General features: G+C 55.2%; 1 protein-coding gene across 1 annotated transcript in view; it reads right to left on the reverse strand.

Moving 5' to 3' along the window:
- Nucleotides 1-5,265: 5,265 nt before the first annotated feature.
- tbc1d22a (TBC1 domain family, member 22a) overlaps nt 5,266-8,935 on the reverse strand; it is a 178,075-nt gene continuing 174,405 nt past the window's right edge. Inside the window, exon 13 of the mRNA XM_073837817.1 lies at nt 5,266-5,370. Within this exon, the coding sequence (XP_073693918.1) occupies nt 5,266-5,370 (105 nt within the window). The remainder of the gene's footprint in view (nt 5,371-8,935) is intronic.

The following is an 8,935-nucleotide window of genomic DNA, read 5'->3' on the forward strand; positions in this document are numbered from 1 at the left end:
CCCTCTTCTCACGGATTGAACACTTGGAGCACTGAAAGCACCGACCACGCCAGCACTTCTCACCGGCTCACCTTCGTTCATTCACCTTTCATTTTATTGTAAATAAATCCACCCTCCGGGGCCTTGTTTTCACTAAGCCTGCCTTGTCGAGTGGTTCTTCCCCCGTCACAGTGGTGGAGAATGCGGGCAGATTCGTGAAGAACCACCGGCAAGTTCACCGCCCAGCCCCTAATTTTTTTTGTTTGTCTGTGCACCCCCAGGATCTGGAAAGCGGCGCGCTCGTCCCCGCCATGGAGGAAGTGCTGCAGTGCCTCGCTGAAGTCAGCATCCGCCAGCAGCAGATCGTGGAACACCTCGCCACTCGCATGGGCCGGACGGAGGAAGAAGTCACCGCCATCCGGCTCTCCGCCGCCCAGCGTGTTCCGCTACCTGACGCCCGCGCCCAGGCCACCCGTCTACTGCCAAAGATGACAGCCGACGATGATGTAGAAGCTTTCCTTCAAGTATTTGAAAACACGGCCCGGCGCGAAGCCTGGCCGGAGGATGAGTGGGCACGCGCGCTGGCACCCCTCCTCACAGGGGAAGCCCAACGGGCCTATTTTGCACTTCCCTTGGCTACAGCGGACGATTACGGCGAAGTCAAGCGTGAAATTCTAGCGAGGCTCGGCCTCTCACCCATCTGTGCAGCGCAACAATTCCATGAATGGGAATTCAAGCCCCGTGTGCCAGCCCGTGCTCAAGCCGCTGAGCTCAGCCGCATCGCTCAACATTGGCTGCTGGAAGGGAACCCCACGGCAGCTCAGGTAGCGGAACGTGTGGTGGTCGATCGCCTCCTCCGCGCACTTCCCCGCGCTCACCGGCAAGCCGTTGGAATGAGGAACCCCACCACCACCTTGGAGCTTGTGGAGGCGATCGAGCTGGCGGATGCTGTCCACCACCGCGAGGCAGGGGATCGAGTGACGCCGTTTCCCCGGAGGGTGGTCCAGGAGCGGCGCCCGCTCGAAGGCACCCAGCGGCCAGTCAGCAGGCCGACGGTTCCCCCACCGCGTGATGAGCCGATGCCCAGCGCTGAACCGCCTTCGCCCCCACGTGCGTGGCTGGCCGGCTGCATCGTACATCAGCGCCTACCATCGGGAGCCCCCGAAGCCGACGTGACGATGAACGGGAAACGGTTCCGGGCCCTCTTGGACTCAGGCAGTGCGGTCACCCTCGTCCAGACCCGGCTGTGTGGACGCCGCGACAACCAGAAGACGTACCTTCCCATTACCTGTGTGCACGGGGACACCCGCCAAGTGCCGGCCCAACCGGTAACCATCTCAGCACCTCAAGGCACCTGGACGGTGGAAGCTGGCCTCGTGGAAGACCTGCCGGTGGCCGTACTGCTTGGGAGAGACTGGCCCGGCTTTGATCGACTGCTCACCGCCGCCACTCAGCCGGCCAGCCAAAAGGGGAACCGTCGAAGACGGCGGCGGCCACGTGGACCCCGTCGCCGCCCAGCTCTGCTTGCCTCCGACAGCGGGAGAGATGGTGAGTCCCCCTCCCAAAATACTAACCTCTTTTTTGATGTTTACCAACAGGCTGCTGGAGGGGGCTCCTTCGCCAAGGAACAGCGGGAGGACGACCATCTCAAGCACTGTTGGTCCCAAGTGCGGGTCATCGACGGAAAGGACGTCCTCCCACGGCCCCATCTTCTCCCGCACTTTGTCGCTCAGCGGAGGGGGGAGGAGAAGAAACTGCTGGTTGTACCGAGAGGGAAGACCGAAACCATCCTGGAGCTGGCGCATTCCCATCCTATGGCAGGTCACCTCGGGGCAGCCAACACCACCCAGCGCATCCGCGACCGCTTTCACTGGCCGGGTCTGGAGGCCGAGGTGAAGCGGTTTTGCCAAGCCTGCCCGACCTGCCAAGCCACGTCGCCCAGGACCCCTCCCCCCAGCCCGCTCATACCGCTGCCCATCATCGAGGTGCCCTTCTAGCGGATTGGAATGGATCTCGTGGGGCCGTTGCCAAAGTCTGCCCGTGGCCATGAACACATCCTGGTTATCGTCGACTATGCCACCCGGTACCCAGAGGCAGTCCCCCTGAGGAAGGCTACCGCCAAGTCCATCGCCCAGGAACTGTTTCTGCTGGCCAGCCGAGTCGGCCTCCCTGCGGAGATACTGACTGACCAGGGTACTCCGTTCATGTCCCGGCTAATGGCGGATCTCTGCAGGCTGCTGCGGGTGAAGCAGTTGAGGACCACAGTCTACCACCCACAAACGGACGGCCTCGTGGAGAGATTCAACCAGACCCTCAAGCAAATGCTTCAACGTGTCGCTGCGGAGGATAAGCGGGACTGGGACCTCATGCTCCCGTATGTACTGTTTGGAATCCGCGAGGTCCCCCAGGCCTCAACTGGCTTCACCCCCTTTGAGCTCCTCTTTGGCCGGCAACCGCGCGGCCTCCTGGACGTTGCCAAGGAAGCTTGGGAGCAGCAGCCTGCCCCTCATCGTACCATCATCGAGCACGTCCGACAGATGAGGGAACGGATCGACCGAGTGATGCCGTTAGTCCGGGAGCATCTGAGTAAGGCACAACAAGCGCAGCAACGCCACTACAAACGGGCAGCCCAACCACGGGAGTTCCAGCCTGGAGACCGTGTCATGGTCCTGGTCCCTAGCTCCGCCTGTAAGTTCCTGGCCTCCTGGCAGGGACCCTACACAGTCCTGGAGAAGATCGGCCCAGTCACCTACCGGTTGAGGCAACCCGGTCGACGGCAGGCGGAGCAACTTTACCATGTCAACCTCCTGAAGAAGTGGGTAGGGGACCGGGAGCAAGTGGCTGCCCTCAGTCTCGTCGATCCCGTGGTTGTGGACGTCAACCCCCATCTCTCGGCTGCCCAGAAGGCGGAGCTGCAGCACCTGGTCAGTCAGTTCCAGGATGTGTTCTCCTCTCAGCCAGGGCAGACCAACATCGTGCACCACGACATCAGGACGCCCCCAGGAGTGATCATCAGGCAACGGCCTTACCGAGTTCCAGAAGCTCGTCGACAGGCTATTGAGGAGGAAATTCAACAGATGCTAAAGTTGGGGGTAATCGAACCATCCCGGAGCCCATGGTCCAGCCCCATCGTCATGGTCCCTAAGCCGGATGGCACCCTCCGCTTTTGTAATGACTTCCGCCGCCTGAACGAAGTCTCCGAATTCGACGGGTACCCCATGCCTCGGGTTGACGAACTGCTGGACCGCCTGGGAAGGGCCCGGTACATCAGCACCCTCGACCTCACCAAGGGCTACTGGCAGGTACCACTCACTGACACAGCCAAAGCTAAAACTGCTTTTTCTACCCCCAGTGGCCACTGGCAGTACCGGACCCTTCCCTTCGGCTTACACGGGGCCCCCGCGACGTTCCAGCGTATGATGGACATCCTTCTGCGGCCCCACCAGGCGTATGCGGCCGCCTACCTGGACGACGTGGTGGTCCACTCCGAGGCAACAGAGGAACATCTGGAGCGTCTGCGGAGGGTGCTTTCGGAGCTCCGGCGGGCTGGACTTACCGCCAACCCCCGCAAATGCCACCTTGCCCTCTCAGAAGCCAAGTACCTGGGTTTTCAAGTCGGCCGCGGACTCATCCGGCCTCAGGAGAAGAAGGTGGAGGCGGTCCACTCCGCCCCGAGGCCGGAAACCAAGACCCAGGTACGGGCCTTTTTGGGGTTGGAGGGGTATTACCGATGTTTTATCCCCAACTTCTCCTCTTTAGCCGCCCCCCTGACAGACCTGACCAGGAAGGGGCAGCCAGAAAGGATCTGTTGGACTCCATCCGCGGAGGAGGCCTTCGCCCGGATCAAGACGGCCCTCACGTCCTCCCCGGTACTCCGCGCCCCCGACTTCAGCTGCCCCTTCCTGCTGCAGACGGATGCCTCCGACACAGGACTGGGAGCCGTCCTGTCCCAAATTCAGGAAGGTGAGGAGCATCCAATCATCTACATCAGCAGGAAGCTGTCCCCGGCCGAGAGGAAGTACGCCGCCGTGGAGAAGGAGGGCCTGGCCATCAAGTGGGCAGTCCTGGAGCTCAGGTACTATCTTCTAGGTCGCAAGTTCACCCTGGTCACGGACCACGCACCCCTCCAGTGGATGGCCCGCGCCAAGGATACCAACGCCAGGGTGACTCGCTGGTTCCTAGCGCTCCAGGACTTCCACTTTGAGGTGCGCCATCGAGCCGGGGCCGCCAACGCGAACGCCGATGGCCTCTCACGGATCTGGACAGCTTATGCAGGTCTGTCAGGGGTCATTCCCCACCCACCCCTCGTTTCACCCCTACTATCTCCGTTTGTCCACAGGACCAGGACGACGCTTAGGGGGGGGGGGGTGTGACGAGCGTCCATGGAGGGATCAGCGTCGCCCTGGCAACCAACCACGTGCACCTGCACGCACTCACCACCGGCTGATCGGTCACAGCTGAAACTCATCAGCCATGACCTACTTAAGCAGCACATGCTGAAGCAAACAGACAGACTCTGGTCTCGAGCCGAATGCAACGTTGGTCTAACCTTTCTCTCTGTCTCCGACAGAAAGCAGCGAGTGACCGATCAGCCCACACGTTTTGGAGCACTTTGGACACCCTCTTCTCACGGATTGAACACTTGGAGCACTGAAAGCACCGACCACGCCAGCACTTCTCACCGGCTCACCTTCGTTCATTCACCTTTCATTTTATTGTAAATAAATCCACCCTCCGGGGCCTTGTTTTCACTAAGCCTGCCTTGTCGAGTGGTTCTTCCCCCGTCACAGCATATATATAAAAAAAATGTAATTTATGTCAGAAAAGCTTTTTTTGGAGCAAATGTTTAGTAAATATTCAGTCACATCCACTGAGCAGTTCATAAAACATGAGACATAAATAAACACACATTGTTGCACTGCAAGATAGTTTTGAATCCAACTGATTTAAACATTTAGCTGCTTAATTTTTCCTGTTGTATATGATTGTTTCAGCTCTACACTACGCCCTTTATTTGTATAAATCTTGAAAACTCTGTGCTTTACTAAAAATTGTTCCACAACATGGCTTCGACAAATCACTCAACATGCCTGAGTGTCACAGGGGGAAAAAAGAGACCATAATCACCCAAGGTTTGCAATGATATTTTGGTGCTTTATGCACCAGCTTCCCACAATCAATTCAAGAAGAGACCCTGAACATTCTAATAACAGTTGGGAGGAAGTCCTTTCCCCAGCTGTCATCAGACAACCACTTTATAGTCATAGATCACTGGTGAAATTGAGGTCATCTGGAAGATTTCCGCTTTGATGAACTGGGGTCTCGGGCAGGAGTCATGACGTTGGACTTTTGTGGCAGTCCAGGAACATGGCCTTTCTGACCAGCTAATTTCTGAACAGAAGGTGACAGCCGGCTAAATTAATGTATCACATTCTATTCTGTCACCTCTGAATGAAAAACAACGTCAACTCAGCAGTGGTGGTTGGTGGTAGTCAATAGACAATATCTTTGAGGGGACCACAAAAACAGGAAGTGCTTTGTTGGTTTCCACAAAACGTTTTTTTTTTTAGCAACCTGAAAATGAATAATCAAACATAATTTTAAATAAAAGACTACATGTATAGCATGGCATATTATTTTTGAATGATGTAGATTAAAGGTGAATTATGGTGAAATTTATATGTTCTTTTAACATTAGCTCTTTAATATTTAAACGTCACATATGTAAAGTATGCTTTTGTACTTTACTATATACATGTTTCACTAGTCACTAAAACATACAATACTGCCTCACTGACTGCATCTGCACATATAGAGTATCTCACAAAAGTGAGTACACCCCTCACATTTCAGCAACCATTTTAGTATATTTTCTCAAGGGACAATACTATAGAAATTAAACTTGGATATATTTTAGAGAAGTCATTGTGCAACTTGTATAGCAGTATAGATTTATTGTCCACTGAAAATTACTCAACATACAGCCATTATTTTCAAAATAGCTGGCAACAAAAGTGAGTACACCCTAAGTCAACTTGTCCAAAGTGTCACTATATTGTGTTAGCACCATTCTGGCACTGCCTTAATCATCCTGGGCATGAAATTGACCAGAGCTGCACAGGTTTTTGCTGGGATTCTCTTTCACTCCCCACGGAGCTGCTGGACGGAGCCACCTTACACTTGAGGATGCCCCACAGGTGCATAATAGGGGACAGGTCTGGAGACATACTTGACCACCCCATCACCTTCACCTTCCTCAGCAAATCAGTTGTCATCTTGGTGGTATGTTCATGACGTATGTAACCTTAGTTCCCTGAGGGAATGAGACGCCGCGTCATGGAACGCTATGGGGAACGCCATTGGCGGGCAGCACTCTGAATCATGTCTACAACCAATGAATGACGGGAGTGACGTCACAGGCGCGGTGACGTCATCGACCGGGAAGTATAAAGCGCGTGCGTTTGAAGCCGGCGGCAGCTCTTAGGAATGAAGCGAGCGCCGCAGGGTGCGGGAATTATGGTCCGAGACGCAGCGTCTCGTTCCCTCAGGGAACTAAGGTTACATACGTAACCCGAGACGTTCCCTTCCGGGAACTCGAGCCGCGTCATGGAACGCTATGGGGAACGAGACTACCAACGCCCCCATAATTTCCAAGCCCTGCGCAGTGTCTGTTCAACCAGGGTGGAAAGAAGAGAGCCCTTGTCTAGCATTCCGCAGACAAGAAGGCCCTGTTGAAGACAGCGTCTAGAGTACTTACCTGCTAAGACACTGTTGTAACTCGGCCTGGTAATCCTGCCAGGACACGAGTAGAATAAGCCATTGTCTAGTATTCCACGGACAAGAGGGCTGTAGAATCCTCGGCCCTCAGGCGCACGAGGATAGCAGTGGGCCTCTGCCTGGTTGCCCAGCCAGCGCAGGAGGCACTCCTCGGCCCTCAGGCAGACGAGGAGTCTTAGTCCTTGGTCTGGGAAAGGCCAGAACCAGAGGGACCGAAGTACGCTCGGTCTGGTAGCTTCTTGCGCCAGAACACGAGGAGAATTAAGCCATTGTCTAGCATACTGCGGACAAGAGGGCTGTATGGTTCTCGGCCCTCGGGCACACGAGAACAAAGTAGGGCAGTCTGATCCTCGTTTCTCACGAGGATGCAGGGACACTCCTCGGCCCTCAGGCACACGAGGAGCGTCGTGGCGAAGAACGACTTCTCTTCTTTCCGCAGAAAGAATGCGCCTTGAGAAGTCTCCTCCTGGCTAGGGAGGTGGCTGACTCTCTTGGACCTAGACTCGCTAAGTCGAGAGGACAGCAGAGCCTGGAGCGGCTCTGAGGTCGAGTTCATAGAATCTGACGTCATGTCAGAGGCGAGGACCAACCTGCAGCACTGCAGATGTCCTGGCTTAGGACACCTGCCATCAGAGCTTTTTAGAGGCAGACAGCCTCAGGAAGAGTAAGTCTTGGCTCCCCATGGAGCTGGGAGACCAGAGGACTTGGAAGTAGTAGAAATGGCATCCGTGATCCATCTACTGATAGCTCCGTTCGTGCCACCTGCTTCCTTATGTGGCCGCTTTTCTATGTGCCCAGTGCTCACACTGGACAGATATACTTCCCATTGGTCGCACTCCAAGAGTGGAGGTAATAGAGGCTTGAGACCCCTCGGGGTCTCAACCTGAGTGCACCGCCGAGGAAACCATACCAACGAGCCACCACAAGGGGCGTGGTAGGCCAGTAAGCCGCCACGAACGCCTTCAGGGTGGAGTGAGCTGGTTTTGTGGACAGGTGAGTTTGCGGGGACTCTAGTACTGTACCAACGGGCAGTAACTTAGTCTAGATGGTGTTCGTGACACCACGAAACAACCTGAGAAACTTCCTGTGTTGAAGAAGGATGGAGACGTGGAAATACGCGTCTTTTAGATCTATCATGACAAACCAGTCCTGGTGACACAACCTGCTTGACTGTAAGCATTCTGAACTTCAGTTTCCTGACTGAGCGGTTTAGAAGCCTGAGATCTAAGATGGGCCGAAGCCCCCCATCCTTCTTCGGAACAATGAAGTACCGGCTGTAGAACCCGGATCCCTGTCTTGAGGAGGGACCACCTCGATGGCCTCCTTCCTCAGAAGAGTTTCTACTTCCTGTTCCATTACCAGACCCTGCTCGGGGCTTACTAAGTTGGAAATACCCCGCTGAAAGGTGGCGGCTGGGCGCCTAACTGAATAGCGTAACCTTTCTCTACAGTACGCAGGACCCACATAGAAACATTTGGCAGTAGTTTCCACGCTGCCAAAAAGTTTACTAAGGGAACCAGCCTCTCAAGACTGGTGTCTGGATTTATTTGAGGAACTAGTTCGGAGACCTGTAACAGCGAGCTGGCAGGAAGCTCCTGAGCTAGCTCCTCTGCAGACCCCCGTGGGGGTTGCGAACTCTCCAGGGCCGCTACGTTTCCGGGCGGAACAGCTAGAGAAAGTTTCTCGGGAGATTGCCGCGCCCTGTAACACTGGCAGGGTTAGCTGACAGATCTCCTGAGAGCCCGAGAAGGCTTGACAATGCAAGCCCCCTCGAGAGGGGCTGTTTAGCTAAGGACCTCTTAGACCAAAGTACAACCCTCGGATCGGGCTCAGTTTTTGAAGCCCCCGGTCAGGAGTGTTGCTAATCCCACCCTCTAGGTGTCACCGGAGGGAAACGGGCTGCAATGCTCCTATTATGAGCCTCTTATGTGAGGAGCTGGTACACGGCTGGGGTTTCATTTTTCCCGTCAGGAACCCCGACACGTGTACATTTGCTCATCAAAGTTTTATTTAGGCGGCCTGGAGAACAAAGACGGAGCTTTCAAGGATGATGCCAGACTGGGCGACAGATAGCTGGCTAGCGTCTGTTCAACCCGCGGCATCATCTTTTCTTTCTAGTTTTTCCCTTGATCTAGACAGTTCAGTGTGCAGATCGGGGAAGGACAAAAAGCTCCGTTTT

Source organism: Garra rufa, chromosome 4 (assembly GCF_049309525.1).
Source record: "Garra rufa chromosome 4, GarRuf1.0, whole genome shotgun sequence".
In the NCBI taxonomy this organism is placed as follows: Eukaryota; Metazoa; Chordata; class Actinopteri; order Cypriniformes; family Cyprinidae; genus Garra; species Garra rufa.